Raw genomic sequence first — 19,132 nt, 5'->3', positions numbered from 1 at the left:
CTACTCCAATCGGACATCACTTTCACTTCTTGACCTTCCAATGGCACTTTCTTCGGCATATCTTCATCTCCACAGGCCGCGGAATTGAACTCTCAATGGCCCTCAGACCCATTTCCCCGCAAACAGCACTGCCCGAAGTGGCTGCAGGTTCCTCGGTCCGCGCCTATATCGACAATGCCCTCACAACCCTTATCCAGGAGCTCACATCGTCGCCAGCAGATAGCCAGCCATCCATCATTCTCCGATGCAGAGTCGACCCAGCCAACTGCATCGTCAATCCGGTTAGTGGGACCCTGGAAGCTGTACAGCGAAATGAATCCTACCGCACATACTCGTGGCCGGGAAACACGGCTTATGAATCATGGAAATTCAGTAAGCACTTTCCATGGAGGTACTAGTAAGACACTGATCATCCCATCTCTTGTCTTTCTCTAGCGGTAATAATTCGTGTCTTGTCGATGATCGATCAAGCTTTGCGGGAAGGAAGATTGATATCAAAAAGGTACTAGTAAGGGGAAGCGTTTCGATGGCGCATGGTGAGATATATATTCAAGTTTTGTACTGACTTGGATGAAATGCGCTCAGGGATATCTTTTACATTGATCCGGCATACTTTCAGTCCCAGGCTACGGTAAACAGTGTCATTGATGACCTCGCTTATACCATTGGAGTGAACCGGCTTGCTTTGAATGTGGTGAGTTCTGGTGGGACAATTGGGCGATATTCTGGAGCCTCCGTTGACACCGTATTCAACTTTCTAGGAAGCAGCAGGCAAAGGGCTAGTGGCAGGCTCTTTACGCCTGTTGCGGGAGTCACGGGTCATCTTGAATGCCCAATCTGCTTCTGAGGTCAGTTTCATGTTCTTGGCAACAGTGGCAGCCTGTGTTGACATCATACTAATCTTAGGATAACCTCATCCCGCGGATACAAGATACTGACGAGATTGATGTGTCAAGCGCCCGCTGGATACTTGTCATTGAGAAAGAAGTAGGTCAGTCGAGAATGATTGCAATTTCCGACAATGGACCTGATATTTTCCCGCTTCTAAATAGGCAGTGTTCCATCGACTGGTTCGGAACAACTACCATACCAGAGCTCTTGCTGGGAGGGGAATTCTGATTACTGTAAGTTTTAATCAAAGCTCACTTCAATCAGAATTAACGCGAAGTGACTGGAACTAGGGGAAGGGATACCCTGATATCTGCACCCGACGATTCCTCCATCGGATTTTTGAAGCCGAGACCAACCGCAACCAAAGACGACTCCCCTTTTACGCGCTAGTTGACGGCGATCCACACGGGCTTACAATAATGTCGACTTACAAATATGGATCATTGGCACAGTTACACGAGAACGCAGGTCTGACTCTTCCACCACTACAATGGTTGGGTCTCAAAATCACCGATGCTGCAGATGAAACGCAAAACTCCAGTGGCGAGCTATTCCTCTCTTTGACGACGCGGGATCGCAAGAAAATAGTTTCTATGCTCCGCCGTAGCCCGATCTGGGCGAGTGATGGCGTGGAGCCGGAATGGTGCGCTGAACTTCAACGAATGTTGATGCTTAATGTCAAGGTGGAGATCGAGAAGCTCTATGACGATGGCGGTAGTCTTGAGGACTGGATTGATCGGAAGATGTTTCGACAGAGATGATTTCAGTAATGATTAGGGGTTGGGAAAATATTGGTTTATTGAGGCGGCATTTGCACGTTGAAGAGTTGAAGATCCGGCTGAATTCTATTTTAGCAGTATAGAGTATAGAATACAATGAAGAAGCATACAATTACAACAGTCAGTGTTCTAGCGACTAGAATATCCATGGGATAGCATAGCAGTAGAGAGATAACGCATCGAAAGTTCTTAATTCAGAATGCTAAATAACATACAAGCTGTACAATCAAGCCCTCGCCGGTCAAGCAATGCATTTAACGAAGAACAAAAAATCAAAAAGTCAAGTTTCGACGCCATTTCGTCAAAGCGTTATAAAGGGAGTGACTCTTTCATCCATGGAAAACATATCACAGTCCCAGTCCTTTGCGCACTTCATCCCGAACCTTCTGCTCATACTCGGCCCGTCGCTCACGCCACATTTTAGCCGCCTCCACGTTAGCGGGACTTTCGTCATTAGGCTCGGCGAGCATACTCATGACCGAGATGAGGATCTTCTCCACGCTCTGAATAGGCGACCAGCGCTCCGAGGCATGTTCATAGTGGTTGGGGTCATCGCCGGGAGGGTGTAGGATGGAAATACAGACGGTTCCGTTGGGGTAGACTAGAAAGCAAAAGGATAAGATGTCAGCATAAAGGTCGGGAAAGGTCACGCAAAAGCACGCCGAGGAGTGAATGAAGGTGTAGTCTCGTCAGTGTGCCCTTGAAAGAAATCTGGTTCCTCGATTCGAGTTGCAGAAACAAAAAGAGCTCTTCCCGGGGATTATGACGTACCGTTTGGATGCCACACTCCACCCCCGACGAACTTCATTGTTGGCGGACTGAGAGGGTAATCCTTGGAAAACTTGAGTTCAGCGGCGAAGACCCCGCCTTCAAAGGGTGTGCCTTCGGGGCCTTGGATCAGGGCTTCCCAGTAGAACATGTCATCTTCCGAGACAGGTCCCGCGGTGATTCCCTCGGGTGGGTTGGTGGAGAGGTTTTTGTACTCGTGGAAAAGACGCTTCTGAGCGATCGAGCTGCCCATTTTGACTGACCGAGAGGTTGGTTGCTTTGAGGACGAGGGGTTTAGGTGTATGCGAAGAGGTTGAGTTGTGGCACGGCGCAGGTCGGTGGATTTAGGTTGGGGTTGGGGTTCCGCGGGTGGCGAATGGAGAGTTCCGCGCTGCTGTTGGCAAGTGGAGGTTACAATCGATTGATTGGTCGACTGGGTAGGAGATTGTCGGCTGGTAAGAAGGATAAAGGAAGAATGTGGGTGGTAAGGTCAAAGAAAAGACGAAGTGAGGGGAGTTGATAATTATGGGGACACCGCGGGGTGCCTGGATCGGCGGGGCGATCCCGACTCAATTCCAGCTTGGAGTCTATCGAGGTATCTTACTAGCTATATCTCACCAGCTATGCTATATTACTGTACACAATCGCAGAATTTGTGAATCAAAACCAGTCAAAGTCATCACCACCACCGCCGCCATCATCTCCATCGCTCCATGGGTCCTCTTCTTGACCCCATACATCCTCCTTCTGCTCACCAGGCGGGCTGTAGTCATGGTAGAAATCCGGTTGGTCGGCCGATTGCTGGCTAGCTGCTTCCCCAGGTGGGACAGATTGGGAGCTTTGATCGCCGGAAAATCCTCTCTGCATTGCCTCATATCCAGCCATGGCCCCAGCCCCTGTTACACCTGCCGCCATTCCATCTCCCATACCGCCAGCAGCTCCCGCTCTTCCCAGAGTGCCCGCGGCAGCTTCACCGATAGCTCCAGCTTCGCCAGCAGCGGCGCCACCAGCTGCAGCACCACCGACTGCCCCGGCAGCTTCACCGGCGGCAGCTCCACCAGCAGCCTCACCACCCATGCCCGGAATCCAGAGTGGCATAAAACCGAAGCCACCTGCTCCGCTGTGCCTACTGAAGTAATCGAAATCAACACTGACCGCTGTTGCCAGCATCACCGCCCGTTGATCAAGGGTCATTCCGGTCGGCGTACTGCTTCCAGTGGGGGAGGCTTCGGCGCCAACACCAGCTGAGTCCATTCGTAGGGCATAGACACCAGTGTCAGTGAAGAACTCGCGAGCGAAACCGGCAAAGTCGCGGTTAACAGATCCAATCAAGCGGTTTTCAGCGGACCGCAGAGAAAAGTCCCAGGATAAAAATGGCTCATCAACATAAGCAAACTGGTTGAATTCGCCCTGTCCTTGTTTGGAAGTTTGCGCAAGTTGTAACTTTTGTGTTTGGGATAGCTCTGATCCCGAGAGAGGAAATTGCTGGGAACCCATGTCCGTTTCGGGGTTCGGAGATTGGTGGTACGTAAATAAATTATATTTCCGTCGCAGTGGCGCCCATTGTTGTTGGGCTTCACCGATTACGCGCATCTCGTCGAACCCGAGGGGCGAGACACGTGCATTCGATGAGACTTCGGCCTGTACAAGAGAGCCCGGGGTTGTATTTTGGATAGCGGTTGAAGAGGTATGTATGGCGGTGGTGACATCGAGAGGATCATAGACTTTGATTCGGGAGTTAATCCAGGAGAATGGACGATGGAACTGCGACGAGTTAGCTAGCGATACCAGGGAGGGTAGCTAATCCAGGGCTTCATACTCGGAGGACTTCATTCTCGTGGCGGTCGAAGACATGCGTCACGAAGCTTCGATGCGTGCGAAACCATTGACGTGCCATAGCATTGGCCATGCTCTTTTCTTGCTCTGCCATATAACCAATGTGATTTCCTTGCGCATCCATAATGACATATTTATTCGCCTGTTCGAAACCACTAGAGAAATGGTCAGGTCAGTTTGGTTTCTTTGTGACTGAAATCGAATTTCTCTCACATCATGATATTCATCATCTCCAGCTGCCGCTGAACGACAACACCAGAGTTTGAGAGGATTTGTGTGGCCGGATGAGTTTCCTTAAGAACGCCATTTGGATCCTCTGGGATGTGGACGGGGGAGAGAAGGGTGTTTTGCGCAGGGTCGTAGTTGGCGTTGTATGCATCCTGAGGCTGGTGTTCGGGTTGGGGGTCGGCGCTTGTCGCTTCGGGGTTTCGAGAGGTAGCATCGGACTGTTTTATCGGCTGAATAGGTGTTGGTCTGACAATGCTGCCCCGGGGACCGCGATGGGTATTTTTGCTTCGAAGGGTTGACAGCTGGCGCGAGGCGGGGATCCTGCGCAGCGACCGCAGTTGGAGGCGAGCACTCCACATGTCGGTGTGGGTTTATTATGCGGTACTGACAGGTGAATTATATTGTGAAGTTATCGGCGAGAGTGGTGGTGGGGGGGGGGGGGGTGATAGGGAAGAGCTCGACCGTTGAATCAGCAAATGTCGTTCCGCTTTGATGACGAAAGGTTTGGCCGGGGTTAAACCGCTCGGAGATAGCGGCGTAGATCACACGAAAGCATACTCGAGGTACGATGTTTGATCTCGAACGCCACAATCTAATTTAATTTTATGTTTTGGAGTACGGGCTTTTTTGCAGTCTTAGTATTATCAATGTTCATATCGGCCAGTTTTACTATTCCTGAGTCTACTATATAAAAAGCCACCGGGACTTCAGGTGCTGTTAGGACTGGAATGTAGGACTGAAAAGGCGAGACAAATCGCAAGTAGCGGAGTAGTTCAGGTTGGTTTCCAAGTAGTCACCAGGGTACAACTAGACCAGTGGTTTGTAACTTTCCACGCTGGTACAAGTATTGGATATATTCCACTCCAGCTCCTATTTGGCAATTTGCAGCCAAAAAATGGCCAAAAACCCCAATAATTTGAACCCAATAGCACGAACATGCCGCAAATATCGACACAAAATAACCAATACTTCCACGCTCACTTTGATTTACCCATTGTATCACAGAAGGCCCTTGCGAGCGAGTTCAATCTTCCGAGCTGCCTCGCCAGCCTTGTATCCTCCCTTGGAAACACAGATCGCACTTCCTTCCGCAAGCTCAAACTTTTCTTCGACATCGGGGTGTGGACAAGGGCAGTGGTGTGGGAAGTGCACGCATGCAAGAGTTCCTGGGCAAAGGTAGTTGCTGCATTGGGCTGAAGATAGTAGAATTATTAGTAACTGCCACCTTTCAAAGCATTGAAGCTTCAGCTTGGAGGAGGGGTCGCATGTCTCACATTGTTGCCACATCTTTTGGTATCGAACACTGTCACTGGGTGCGTTCTGAGGACCCTGGTTTTGTTGCGCTTGCTGTTGATTGCCTCCAAACATGTGGTCGAAGAAGTTGAACTGGGCCTGGGCAACGGATGCCAGCAGGAAGAAGGCCCAAATGGCCGGGAGCAAATTGCGCAACATTTCGCAAAGCAATTAAATGTGCAAAGAAAAACAAATGGACCAGAGGTGTGGTTGACAAACGTCCGTAGCAGTGAGCAAGTGGCCAGTTCCCCCCCGGCGGCCAATGGATGTCCTTGTCGTTCAGGCCAGCTTGCCCACGGCACGTGACGCCAAGCCTCAACCTCCGAGAAAAGTTTCCCCTTTGGAGCTGCCTCCTCCGCAACACCACGTCAAGATCGCATCGCCATGCTGCAACCAAGATTGTTGGGGCCCTTGCGGGCGCTGGAACGAGCCTTTGTTCCTTCAATTCGCTCCGCCCAGCACACCTACCAACCCCAATCGCTGATTCCACGCACCCTCTCCGCATCCAACACCTTCCCGAAAACCACGCCTTCAATCTCCCGCACACTCCTTCCCTTTTCGCAGGTCCGATACGCCTCGCACGCTTCTCAAGGAACTGCCAATCGACACTCTCGTGACCCCGCGGGTAAGCGTCTCGGTGCCAAGCGCTCCGGCGGCGAGTACGTGGTTCCCGGATGCATCATCTTCAAACAACGCGGCTCCAAGTGGTTCCCCGGTGACAACTGCGCGATGGGACGTGACCACACTATCTACGCCACCCAAGCCGGCTATGTTCGCTACTACGCCGATCCCGAGACGCATCCGGATCGCAAATACATCGGAGTCGTCTTTGAGAAGGAGGGCAAACTCCCGCACCCGCGCAACGCGCCCAGCCGGCGCAAGTTGAATCTCGTCGCCATTCCTCGAATCGAGCCCGTCGAGGCCCAGTCCGACCTTGTTGCCTCTATCGACGAGAATGGCACTCAGGTTGGCAGTGTCGCGGCCGTCAGCGCCGAATCTGGCCCTCAGCTGCGTCCCGGTTACATGTACCGTGAGGCTAATTGGGTGATTGGTCGTGCTGCGGAGAAGGCCGGCATTGTCGCCATGTCTTATGATCGGGGGAACCGATGGCTTGCCTGGAGGAAGAGACAGATCCGCGCTGAGCGGGCTGCCCAGATGAAGAGTCTGAAGGGCAAGAAGAAGGCCAGCAAGAAGGCCAACAAATAAGGGTGCATGATTGTTTGAACCATCAAATCTGGGTTTATGTAGCGATATGAGGTTTTCCTCTGGTGTTTCTCTGTATTATAGAAAGCTTATTTCACAAGTCATCTCTTCACATGTACTACTTTCTGTCCATATGTTTCAAAAATGAAGTGGAGCTGATAACAATATGGTTTGATTGTTCTTGTTTCTTAGTAAATCTTCAGCAAGGGGCCCAGCCCAGCTGCTGGATCGGCCATTGAAGCCAGCAGCGATGCTCTTCATCCAGATGATAATAGATGGCACGCATTAAAGGAATGCTAAACCCTTCCATCCACCAAGCCGATTCTACCTGTTTTGAGACCACACAAAAGTAACCAAAGATCACAAGTGCTTCGGGCTTTTGTTGACGCAGTAGCTCCAAATATCCATCTGAGATTTCATAAAGCCATATAAACACATCAGTAATCTCCACAACTTGGTCAAGGACAGTTGCAAAGGATTTCGCCAATTCGTCAAGTGCTTCTAGATAGCATTGTAACTCATTCTGGTCCGGCACTGACTCAATAATCTCTTGTCGCAAGTTCTCCATGAAGGGCTGGTCATCAGTAGATCGCGCCTCACGGGCTATTTTCCTTCGTCGGCCAAGAACGAACATTGGCGCGAGGGGGCCAGATCTGAGAGTATCAATGACTGAATAAATGATAGCTCTGTGACCCCGAATAAGGCCAAGCCATTTGAATAAAGAATCATTGGCCACCCAGAAGTCGTTAGAATTCTGTCGCATTGCACACATTATAATGCAGGTAAGTGTTGAAAACACGTAAATGGCCGGGCCAGTCTCTTCATTGATATGTGGGATGGCGGCGGATACCATTTGCAGAGCCGCATTGTGGTGATATTCTGCAGTTGCAAAATATTCTGCTCGAAGATCGGGTTTTATATGACCCATATGGAGCGCAGCAAGTGCCAGGATGCCACGGAAGACAAACTGAGACTGAGGGGCAAACCCATGTTGTGGGATGGTGATTTGCCAGATTGTCTGCAAAACTGGATGCCGCGAGATGGTATAACATGTAGAGGTAGAGTAATGATGTAACAGTTCCATGTCGGTCATGTCTACAGTTGGCATAGGACTCCCAATGCTTGTTTCGGAGATATCCACACCGCCGGCAGTTGTCGAAGGAACCATTGCGGCACTTGAGCCTTGTGGAGTTGAGGGGAAGAAGCAATCAGCCCCATGCTTCACGCAGTTGTTGCACTGAGGTCTCGCCTCGTCGCACTTTCACGGTTTTCGTTTAGCCCAAGCCCAAGGATAGATCGAAGGGAGGTGCCTGCCTACCTTGACTTTGCGCGCTTTGCATGACTGGCAGCCATTTCTGGACTTTCTATGTGTGCGCGGGGGTCCCATTGTTCATTCTGGCTCTGGATATCAGTGCATCATGACAAAATTCATAAGAGTAAGAATCCTGGGAAATATTTGAGAAATTCCAAGATAGAAAATAGGGTTTTAATCCAGTTGGACTCGGAGTTAGCAACCAAAATCTTGGCATTGCTTACGTGGGCGAGACACCCATGGTAGGCTCCAGTTATAACTTGCTGCCAGTGCCAGCGTTAGTTAAGCATAGCATCCTGGTAATTTAGGCAGAAGCGAGATGCTACTGTATGTGCAATGGGGCTTGGTCTGCAAATTCGATCCTTTTTTAGAAACTTTATGATGAGACTACACCTCCAGGGCTGCGAGTGGGCATTGCTAGTCAAACTTGAACTTTATATATGCCGATGCCCGGGTGATGCTAGTACTAGTAGTAGCCACGTGAATTCCAAGCTTGAATCCAACTCTATGAAGCACTACTTCTGTTGCTAAATTTATATTACTTTTAGTTTCCATCTACTAGTACCTAACTACAATTTCTTCATAGTAGAACCATAATATATCCATAATATGTCAATCGAGCCTTTTCAAGCGATTACTACCCAAACATGCCAATTCCTCCATCCACATCAACAACCGCACCATTCATATAGCTACTCTGCTCGGAAAAGAGAAAGAGAACAGCATCGGCAATCTCATCTGGTTTTCCCATCCTTTTCATCCCCACATTTTCCGCTGTGCGCTGCATTGCTTCGGCTCCACTCCGCACAGAGACATTCGTCGGGGTATCGGTGTATCCAGGAGCCACTACATTCACACGAATACCTCGGTGACCAACCTCCAAAGCAACACTCTTTGAGAATCCAATAACCGCATACTTTGCAGCGCAGTATACCGAGAAATTCGCGACGGGGTTGGTACCACAGACAGATGATACATTCACCAGAGACGAGCCAGCCTGCATATGGGGCAAGCATGCCCGAGTCATGTTGAAGGTTCCGCGAAGATTCGTGTTCATCAATTTATCCCAGTATTCGTTCGTTATCGCCTCAACTGGGATAGAGGAAGGATTGATACCAGCGCAGTTGAAAACGCAGTCGATTCGTCCGAACTTATGGAGAACTGCTTTGACAAACTCGCTGCACTTATCGGCAAGGCTGACATCGTAGGCCAAAATCATAGAACCCTGATGAGTTTCTGATGCTGGTCTGCAGAGCTCTAGAGTCTCCTCGAGAGCGAGGGTATTGATGTCTCCAAGAGCAAGTTTAGCTCCGGCTTGCGCTGCCTTTATGGCAGTTGCTCTGCCGATTCCACTGGCCGCGCCAGTGATAAGTACGACTTTTCCAGTGAAATTCATCGTGATAGACATGATGTTTGAGATTATAGAGGAATATCCGATTGAAGATTAAACGCCTTTAAAATAGAAGGAGGATCGAAAACAACGAAGAATTTGGAGAATTACAAGCAACGGGGAACTTGCAAGCGTATAAGCGGGGAAACCCCAAGATGTGCTCCACTTCAAGTTACCCCAACTACAGCCGACTAGACTGGAATTGGAGTTGGAGAAACTTCAACCCAATAAATGCGGCGATAAATAACAAGCAGCATGCAATGGCAGGGGTAAGTTTTGTTTCTTGACAGTTTAACACGCCTATACTTACTCCAACTACATACTCTACTGGAATTGGAGTTGGAGAAACTTTGAATTAATGAGGCGATAACAAATAACTAGCATGCAACATGCTACTAGTACGTACGTAGTTATAAGGCGTGGGTAGCTGAATCTATTCTCCTAAACTAGGATGTGTCAGAGCGGATAGGCAGCTCCTAGACTCATTGCATTCGACATTTCAAGTTGTGTATTCTGAGTCTTGGGGGGGGAGCTTATGCTGAGCTTCCAGTCCATTTCACGTTCCTTTGACTGCTCGTTGTATTTTTACGGACTTTCTGCGAAGGTCCTTAATGCCTCCATGAGCTCTATAGCATTCATGCAAACGATGTGGGTGTCCTCCTTGGTGGATCAACCGCATCTCGAATCTCTTTAAAGAGATGCATGATGTCGGAGTGTTGGGTTTGGCATCCCGTTGGCTTCAGGAGCCTTGTTGGTATCGACCGTCATCGGGGTGACTGGAACCAGGTTCCCAGGTAAAATTACTCGATGTTTTGCTTCTGCGCTGGATTGAGTTTTTGAGCTGGAGTGCAAGAGTGATGTAGAAGCTGACCCCGGGAACACATACTGGGTGCATGCTTCCTTTGGAAGCTCAGGGCCTCTTTTGGGCTCATATACACCGAGATCCATTTTGTTCTTGATGAACAGCACGTTGACATTCTCAAGGAATCACAAGGCGAAAAATCCTTTGACAAATTGAGCAACGGTGTTGAATGAACCATAAGCAGACTCTTGGAGGCTGGCAATGACCGTCCAAGTGTTATCGCTTGCCTACTTCTTATGACCTTAAAGCCAATCTGACAGTCTGACCGATTACAGGAGAAATATGCTACGTCGGTCACCAAAAATGAACACCTTAGAGCCCGGAGGGAGGACCGTAGTGGCAAGGACTTGAAATTGGTACGAAGGAGTTGAACGGACAAGAGATTGATGTAGGGACCGTAGGCGCGGTCATCACCACAGGCTGAGAAAGCCGCTGCGGGACTAACACTCCCAGGTTTTGAATTTGGGCGATTAGCTTCTCTAACCATTGCTTCTCCTGTGCAAGCTGCGCTTCCAGATTTGCGATCCTTTTGGACTGTGCTGTTGCAATTCGTGCGGCTCTCTTCTCCATGTTCATCCTTGTCTACCGGAGCCGACGCCAATTTCAGTGACCGAGTGTTGATCATATCGGATAGCTGGGATGTGTGGACTCCACAGGCATGCACTGTGCGACGCGATATTCGTTCATCGATGATTCAGATGATTCTTGTACTCTGACTTTATAGATGACCGCAATTGATTGAACTGCATGGTAGGCACGTTCATTAATGGACATAAGTGCCAGAAGAGCTGTCTTTGATCGTTTTGGTGTGTTCTCAGTCCCCATCTCGCAGTCGCAGCCGGTAATGCAACAGCACATGATCTTAATTTCTGCATTTCTCGGAGTTTCTCTATGGCTGAAGGCAACAGAAGTTTTCATGGTGGTGTATCTGCTCAGGGTTGTATCCTCAAGCGGCTGTTGTACCTTCACGAAACGGTGTTCGGTGGGATGGCTGGTCGGAGAGAAATCGGGGCAGATGCCTCTAATTGAGTCGTGACTGGGTTCGTAAGTCTCGCTTGGAAGAGGTAGGGCCAATTGACATGTGTAATTTCGGTCGTTCGTCCTTGGATTACTCTTCTTTCCCTGGCATTCGAAGCATTGACAGCATTTCTCATCGAGAGCCCGAGTGGAGGTGTTCACGTTGAAGGATGAAGAATGAAAGAGAAAGGAAATGTTTACCTAGACACCTTCCCGTTGTAAATACTACTAGTACTACTAGTAGTAGTACATAAACAATCCTATACAAGACAGGGAAAGCGTGCCCGGGACGAGCTTGGATATAGATAGTCTTCTCTCCTTGCAAGGGGTCAAAGTTGATTATAGTAAGCACGAGGCTAAAAAATATGATAGGTGTGTCGGAGGTATACTCGTACATCTTGGGCTAGGCGGGGCTTTCTTCATAAATATCCTTAAATTCACGTGTGCACCGACTTTTCCGGCGATTGGTTCACCCTAAAAATTTAATTGGGACAAAATAGCGGATTTTCCTTTCAGTGAAACGAACCTGAGCAAGATCGTCGTGATCACCATGGATCCCATAGGGCCAAGATTGCGGGTTCGGGTTCGGGTTCGTACTCGGGTTAGGATCAGATTGCTCCACTGGATCCTCTCCGCATATAGTTTACTGCGTTTTAAGCTGAGGATTTAGTCAAACATAGCCTCACGGAGGCTGTAATTTCCATGGTAATAAATAGACCAAGGTGGACCAAACCTGCGTTTCTAGAAGGCAGCCAAGTTTCAATAAATGTGCCACTAATTCTCGGCTTTTACCTCTCCGGCGCTGCTTGGACCATTGCAGGACAACGACGGCGGTTCCAGGGGCTGTCAATACGGGGACCCGAGAATTCGGACGAAGTTACAATTTCAAGCAATGATCAGCAAACCAAGAAACTACGTCCAAGGTCCAAGCCAGGCCAGGCAGCTCCTATATCATACAAATGTTTATAAGAAGCCAAATGGATCTCGTTCCTAGATAGAACATAAAAGTATCTCCAATTCCCTCTCACACTATTCTGATCTACACCCGAGAATGAAACTGTTTCTCAGATTGAGCCTCTTGGGACTTGCAACTGCAAGTTCCAATTCCCTGACTGATGTTGTTACACCGCAAAAGGGTGCAAGTTGTGCCTGTAAACGACTGTCTCAGACATTCGACGGTGTTATTTTCCCCAATAACGCAAGCTACACTACACAGGCAGCGGACAAATTCTGGGATATTAGAGCCGATCTATCTCCGGCATGCGTATTTTGCCCGCATCGGCAGATGAGGTCTCCAAAGCCATGTCGTTGTTCAATTCGTGCAACGCCCAGTTTGCTGTTCGGGGAGGTGGCCATATGAATGTAAGTCAAGTCTCTGACCAACCTGGGCAGATAAAATGCAACTGCTAACACCCGCCTAGTATCCAGGATCGAACAATATTGATGGCGGCGTTCTCGTGGCTCTCGAGAAGTTGAATGATATTCAAGTTAAGAAGGATACGGTTGAGGTTGGGCCTGGCCTCACATGGTACGATGTCTATTCGGCTCTTGAACCTCACGGCCGCGTTGCAATCGGTGGTCGCCTCAAGACAATTGGTGTTCCTGGACTCAGTCTCATTGGCGGATTCCACTATTTCAATAACAAATACGGATATGCCATGGATAACGTTGTGAGCTACGACGTTGTTCTCGGCAACGGAACCCAGGTTACCGCAACAAAGTCTTCCCACAAGGATCTATTCTGGGCGCTGAAAGGCGGCGCCAACAATTATGGTCTTGTGACAAAGTTCACTCTACGAACCTACGATATGCCCAAGGTCAGCACGACAATCCAGGTCTACAATGAGAGTGGCATCCCCGATTTTCTGAACGCAGTGTGTAATATGGCTCTTTTGGATGAGAAAGATCCTATTGCTGCGGGAATGGTTGCTAGCGTACAGTATAATGCTACAACCAAGGTTTCATCTGCTTCGCTTCTTGGTGTCCAAGAGGGCATCAGCAGGCCCCCCTCTCAATTCGCCAATTTCTCTGCTATTCCTGCCACCACACGAATCAATAATGTCACAACTATGAAGCAGTGGGCAACTGATCTTGACTCTCCTAAGCAGATGTTCAGGTGGGCAGAATTAGACACCCTTGTATAGAAATAAGTATGCTGATCATATACACAGAGTCATGTTCTCTCACAAGACAATGAAGCCGGATGCGGAAGTTCTTGTTTCAATTTATAAGGCGTGGAAAGACGCCGTTGATCAGATTGCTGATGTTCAAGGCCTCTACCCAACATTCGTGACCAATGTTGCTTCTGCCCCGGCTGCTCGCGTTGCACTCACCAATGGAGTCGGGAATGTGTGGGGCTTAGAAGACACGCCCCATATCTGTAAGTTATAAGCACTATTCTGGTACTTCATTTAAGCAACTCAAGCTAATAAATACTTCTATAGTATGGCAATTTAGCACTGGCTGGGCCCTGGCTCAAGACGACCTTCGCATCGAGGCTTGGTCGAGGCAGCTTGCTGAGAACCTCCATGCCATCAATGTGGAAAAAGGCATCGCGTCGGAATTTGTCTATATGGGTGATGCTGGCGAGTGGCAGGACCCATTTGCTGGGTTCCCCAAAGAAAATGTTGCTCGGATGAGAGAGATCAGGTCATCCTATGATCCGGAAGGTGTATTCTCTAGACTCAATTGGGGCGGTTTCAAGCTTGGACTTTGAATATCGTGCCGATATACTACAATGCGTCCATAGAAGCAAACTCGGACTCCATGGTACTAGCCAGATATGGATGAACAGAAATGATATAGATAATTGAACATGATCATTGAGATTGGTATTTAGTAAAACAGAAAAGAAAAACAAGTTCACTCGTCGTACAATTGTCCCAGAATCAGACTTTGGCAGACAAACTCCGCGCCAACGACTCTTGGTGTGTAACTTGTATCAGAGCTATCCATATCAGAGGGAACCATGGCGAAGGCGGCAGACTTCTTTCGCTTCTTGCCTTGCACCCTCTGGGACATGGGCGAGGGACTAGCATGGTTCTGGCAGCATCACGGTCCGCGTCATCAGCAAACACGAAGTCCCAGCTGCAAGGAAGACCAGAATCGAATTCAGATTCCAGGACCGAGCGCGCGGCCTCGACATCAGGAACACGTTCCACCCGAGAAGCACCCAGGGCGAAGGTGAGGAAAACGTAGGCCTCTCGCTTTTCCTCGGTCTTGCCACGACCCATGACAATCAACACAGACTTCCCATCAAGTAGTTTTGGTCTTGCGGAAATTGTCTGGGTGAGACGTGCTTTGGATGGCGGGGTTGGAATGAGCATTCTCGACTTCGTCGCACCATCGAGATACATTGATTCTCCGGCAGGCAGTAAATATATGCCCCAGTCAAGTATACAGCCTTGGGTCACACAGTCCTCGACCCAGCGCCCAGAAAGACAAGGAATATTGAGCGCCAAAGCTTGCATGAATTTTTCACGACGCGAATGTGTGTTTGCGATCAGACAGGTAAATCCGATATTTTGGGCCGGGTCCGTAAGATTAAGTCCAGAAAGGAAGGTACTTCCCTCCTTGTGGTGTCCTTTTGTAGGGGATGTCGAGGTACGCTGAACGGATGACGACTCAAATAGTTCAGTGAACCCACTGCGTAAAATTGATCCACCATTCTCTTGGATCAGACGCAGGATGTTATTCTTTGAGGCCTCATCATCTTTGTAAGAAGCCGCAAACGCCATGTTGGAAAACAGACCAACTCCCTGGGTGTTACGCGAGAATCTGGCACTCGGTGATGCAGGCAAGGAAGATTTCACAGGAGTTTGGGGTAAGGACTGTTGAGGAGGCGCGGTTTCATGTTGGTATGTATAGTCCCGGTCTTTGAGACGATGCCACAGCGTTTTGTCGAGATAAATTCGGGCGATTGGAACTCTGATTACATTCGTGTTTTTGTTCAGATAGCCAGCGGGGAGGCTTTCGCGATTCTTTGGCCCCAGAACAACAGTCGAGTAGCCAAATATATCAGTTATAGGATATTCACCTCTTCCCGCAGCTTCGGTCAATTCCTCCTTGGTGAGTTTATCCTCGAGCCCACGGACTATGTGCGTGACCCTTGGAATACCCGGCATTTCAACTTTGACTGCATCTCCAATCCGAAGTTCGAGTCTTTTCACAGCATTCATGTTCACTTCGATCGGAAGACTATCCTCGAGTTTGACGGAATACTTGGCCGCCGAAGGACCAAGAGGCGTCCCCTAAGCAAGTTCCTGGGTAGTAGGCTGGCTTTCTATCCGGCCATAAAGAAATGATTTGACAAGGGGCGATATGACGCTCATCAAAACCAACTGCTGCTGGCTTTGGCGAAAGTGGTGCGCTCGCCTGACGAGGGTCTGACGAGAGAAGATATTCAGAGTCAATATCAAGCTCGGTTAGTTCAGACGATGGAGCTGAGATGGGCTTTCGAATAACGACATATGGTTTTGGACGTGGCTTATTTTCGAGCTGGCTCGCAGACTGGCTCTTGGGTTGACTTTCTGATTGGCCCTCAGACTGCTTCACGCGCTTGGCCTCTGAAGGTTGCAACAAGCCCTGTGCAGGGGGTTCTGCCGAGGGTTCTGACCGGGGCTGTGGGTTCTTCTGTAATTGCGGACGGTGTCGAGACGAGAACATTTCCATGCGTCTGGATTTAGATCTTCGAGGGATGATCTGCTGAGGCGAGCTCTCAATCTCCCATACATTTGCATCCACACGTCGAGATGGACCGGGCTGTCGACGAGCTGTAGCCGCAGGAATTTGGGTCTCCGCCGATGATTGAGTTTTCACAGGACTAGATATCTCTTGGATTGGGGTGATTGTTTGTGGAAGCTCTGCGGCTGGAGTTGCAGGAAGTGTTATCTCAGACGTGTCGAAGGAGCGACCTAGATTTCCGCGGCGTCTTTTTCTCGGGCGCGTCGGAGATCCTTGAATTAGAGCGTTGAAATCCGGATCGTTCGTGAAGAAACTCATATCGATTTCAACCACTTTGTCTTTGCCGTGAACCTGCGGGGAGGTATCTGATGCAATGTCCATCAATCTTCTGCGCTGTCGTCCACTCGGACTTGACAATATTGATGGCTTGCACTTGATTGGGGAAGACTGGGCACGTATTTGAGATGGTCGTTGTTGGCTGAAACGGGCGGAGCTTCCCACTGGAAACATGGGTGGAAGATCGTCGTCCTCATTGTTCTCATTGCATTCGCCATCCCATCTATTAGATTCCTGACGATCAGGGCTAGTATTGGGAACTTTTGTCATTTGAGAGATATCGCTGACTGATGGCCGCAGGTGGGTTGGTGTTTCTTTGATCTGCGAGGGCAGCGAGGAAGACTTTTCTCCTGGATACGATTCAGTCCGCCGGAGGAGTGCTCCATGTGAAATGGGTTGAGATTGATCGTGGGAGGATTCGGGTTGGTCTCCGTTGGTCTGCTGATGTTCTGTGCCTTCCACTTCATTGTGATGTGATGAACGAGGACTCTGCTGTTGAGAATTGCGGCCCGGGATCTGAGAATGCCTCGTTCCCGGACGCGAGTCAAGAGACGGCGACTCTAGGCCCTGGCCAGCAGGGGAAGTCCGGGCCACGTGTATTTCTGTATCAATTTCCATATCCTCCGGCACTGGCGGAAGACCAGATGGTGCATTTTCCTGCCTCGGCGATCCCTGCGGTGTTTGCTGAGAATCTTTAACCATAATTTGTGAAGACCTGGCGACGAGCTGATTATCAGAATCATTCACGTCGCCACTCAAGTCTTGATGCACAGTATCATCGGCATGATCTGCCGCCGATTGGCTTCCTTCTATCCCAAGGGCTTGGGATAAACGGTCGTGTGCATTGCTTGTAGCAACTGCAGGCTCATGAGGAGCAATGTAATTTTCTTTATCCTCCTCCATGGAAGTAGAAGGGGGCTCTTGGGATTGGGGTACTTGGGGCCCTGCATCTTCTTCTTGTTCCGTTTCCTCTTCGCTTCCGGCTCCGTGCATCCCAATTGCATCATCCTCGTGGATGTGAATAGAGGTGGCCGGGGAGGATGCACCGGCATCACTCCGAGGTCGACTAGGCGTATTCAAGGCTGCAAATTGTACAGCAGTCTCCTCGTCAATCTCCCGTTTGCGCCTCGAAGCCTCCACAAATGAAGGTTCTTTGTAGAAATCCTGATCGATGTGATCCCCTGAGTGTAGGTTTTCTTCCGATCGTGTCAACCTCTCCCCAGCGATTTGTCGCGGTTGTGTTGTGATTCCTTCAAGGATATGTAGTTGAGGTTCGGTTCGGAAGATTCTCGTGCAAAGTTTCCGCGGAAGTTCACTAGTGGCGAGGAGATTGGGTTATGTATACGTTGCTGTATGGGAACATTGGGTGAAGGTCGATCTGATGCTAATTCGGATTGAAGGCCGTGGACCAGGGGGGAGGAGGGAGCTTGGGTGTTCTTGAAAGCTTGACTGAGGCCCATCAAAAGACCGCCACTCGATCCAAGATCAGCCAATAACGGGTTTCTCGAGGCGCTCGGGGTTTGTGATGTGCCAGGCGTTTGGTTCTTGTTCTTTATTCCGGTTGCTGGGGTCGTCGTCAAGAATCGTTGTGATTCGGGGAAGAATTCAGGTTGAAGGCTGTGGTCAGCGATCGGGGAGGAGGGACTTTGGCCGTAAACGCTTTCATCATCATTCGTTGGAGACTGGTTTCTTTCGTGGCGTAAAGTATTAAATTCGGCGAGGATATCGAGATGGCCACTATCACCCTCGTGCAGGGTCATGAGTGTTGCATTATCGGCACCGTTCTGTAGAAAATCTCCGTATACCGATTCCCCATTCTGTCGAATGATGCTATCGTACACGGATTGTGAGACAACTTGGGTATCCCCGGGGTCTCCCTCTACAGAGTCCATTTTTTTCGAGCTGGGGTCCGCCGACAGGCTGTGTGTTTTGTGATGTAGCTGCGCTGGTGTGGGGACTCATTGAGGCTTTCGCATGTTTTATCGTGGCAGGGAGGCTGAATTGGTGTTTCAGAGGCGATTTGGGTGTGTTCGATGAGCGAGATGCAGACAACTCGGGGTCGGTCGGCGGTGCGTCACCATGAGAAGGAATGTCAGAATGGACGAGATGAGAGGAGTTATTTGGTGAAGTTCTGTCCATTCCCGCCAGGCCAGAAGAAAATGGCTGCGATGGTTCGTGCTCCTGAAAAGACCGAGGTTAGTCCAATGGGAATCTCGAACAACTGCAGGACATTACATACATGTACTAGTCCCAACGCGTCGCGTTGAAGTTTCGCGATGTCGATACTGTCCTGCGTCTCCATAATCCGTATAGCGTCGAATAGTGCACAGGTCTATTGATTTCTCTCGTTGAGAAGTGTGTCGTCTTTCATGATCGCCGCCTTTGGGCACAGACTGGAGGATGAACCGAGTCTAGGTGAATTTCGTCCATGGCAGAACGCGATGTCTTCGCGTCAGTCACGTGGACATGTAATCTTGCCTGTTGCAGACTAGCGTCTCCATGTATGGCTTTGATCAAGTTATGAAAGACTTGGA

General features: G+C 49.5%; 9 protein-coding genes across 9 annotated transcripts; 3 read left to right on the top strand and 6 right to left on the bottom strand.

Annotated features, from left to right (window-relative positions):
• Positions 1-77: 77 nt before the first annotated feature.
• N7509_012141 (uncharacterized protein) lies at positions 78-1,652 on the top strand (the record flags this gene model as incomplete). Its single annotated transcript, XM_056636778.1, has 7 exons — positions 78-372; positions 436-502; positions 586-694; positions 762-848; positions 907-987; positions 1,053-1,124; positions 1,182-1,652. Coding segments are annotated over 7 exons (1,182 nt in total), but the record flags the coding sequence as incomplete, so codon positions are not given.
• A 365-nt stretch (positions 1,653-2,017) lies between these two features.
• On the bottom strand, positions 2,018-2,691 carry N7509_012140 (E2 ubiquitin-conjugating protein UBC7; the record flags this gene model as incomplete). Its single annotated transcript, XM_056636777.1, has 2 exons — positions 2,018-2,271; positions 2,442-2,691. 2 exons carry the CDS (start codon positions 2,689-2,691, stop codon positions 2,018-2,020), a joined length of 504 nt encoding a protein of 167 aa, XP_056482807.1.
• A 407-nt stretch (positions 2,692-3,098) lies between these two features.
• Positions 3,099-4,861, bottom strand: N7509_012139 (scramblase family protein; the record flags this gene model as incomplete). Its single annotated transcript, XM_056636776.1, has 3 exons — positions 3,099-4,202; positions 4,258-4,429; positions 4,488-4,861. The coding sequence occupies 3 exons, from the start codon at positions 4,859-4,861 to the stop codon at positions 3,099-3,101; spliced, it is 1,650 nt and encodes a 549-aa protein (XP_056482806.1).
• A 640-nt stretch (positions 4,862-5,501) lies between these two features.
• On the bottom strand, positions 5,502-5,954 carry lcl2 (the record flags this gene model as incomplete). Its single annotated transcript, XM_056636775.1, has 2 exons — positions 5,502-5,695; positions 5,777-5,954. 2 exons carry the CDS (start codon positions 5,952-5,954, stop codon positions 5,502-5,504), a joined length of 372 nt encoding a protein of 123 aa, XP_056482805.1.
• Positions 5,955-6,179: 225 nt separating this feature from the next.
• On the top strand, positions 6,180-7,001 carry N7509_012137 (mitochondrial 54S ribosomal protein bL27m; the record flags this gene model as incomplete). The annotated part of the gene is made up of 1 exon (XM_056636774.1): positions 6,180-7,001. One exon carries the CDS (start codon positions 6,180-6,182, stop codon positions 6,999-7,001), a length of 822 nt encoding a protein of 273 aa, XP_056482804.1.
• Positions 7,002-7,197: 196 nt separating this feature from the next.
• N7509_012136 (uncharacterized protein) lies at positions 7,198-8,166 on the bottom strand (the record flags this gene model as incomplete). The annotated part of the gene is made up of 1 exon (XM_056636773.1): positions 7,198-8,166. One exon carries the CDS (start codon positions 8,164-8,166, stop codon positions 7,198-7,200), a length of 969 nt encoding a protein of 322 aa, XP_056482803.1.
• A 781-nt stretch (positions 8,167-8,947) lies between these two features.
• On the bottom strand, positions 8,948-9,706 carry N7509_012135 (SDR family NAD(P)-dependent oxidoreductase; the record flags this gene model as incomplete). The annotated part of the gene is made up of 1 exon (XM_056636772.1): positions 8,948-9,706. The coding sequence occupies one exon, from the start codon at positions 9,704-9,706 to the stop codon at positions 8,948-8,950; it is 759 nt and encodes a 252-aa protein (XP_056482802.1).
• Positions 9,707-12,839: 3,133 nt separating this feature from the next.
• On the top strand, positions 12,840-14,295 carry N7509_012134 (FAD-binding oxidoreductase; the record flags this gene model as incomplete). The annotated part of the gene is made up of 4 exons (XM_056636771.1): positions 12,840-12,941; positions 13,001-13,695; positions 13,751-13,959; positions 14,024-14,295. The coding sequence occupies 4 exons, from the start codon at positions 12,840-12,842 to the stop codon at positions 14,293-14,295; spliced, it is 1,278 nt and encodes a 425-aa protein (XP_056482801.1).
• Positions 14,296-14,441: 146 nt separating this feature from the next.
• N7509_012133 (chromatin-binding protein RAD9) lies at positions 14,442-18,900 on the bottom strand (the record flags this gene model as incomplete). Its single annotated transcript, XM_056636770.1, has 6 exons — positions 14,442-14,591; positions 14,612-15,799; positions 15,921-17,779; positions 17,812-18,415; positions 18,438-18,779; positions 18,844-18,900. 6 exons carry the CDS (start codon positions 18,898-18,900, stop codon positions 14,442-14,444), a joined length of 4,200 nt encoding a protein of 1,399 aa, XP_056482800.1.
• Between the last annotated feature and the right edge of the window lie 232 nt (positions 18,901-19,132).

This window comes from Penicillium cosmopolitanum (genome assembly GCF_028827165.1).
Source record: "Penicillium cosmopolitanum strain IBT 29677 chromosome Unknown utg000011l:1.0-3548175.0:1.0-3550911.0, whole genome shotgun sequence".
In the NCBI taxonomy this organism is placed as follows: Eukaryota; Fungi; Ascomycota; class Eurotiomycetes; order Eurotiales; family Aspergillaceae; genus Penicillium; species Penicillium cosmopolitanum.
The sequence above is the reverse complement of the archived record's forward strand: the minus strand, read 5'-3'. Positions and strand labels throughout refer to the sequence as shown.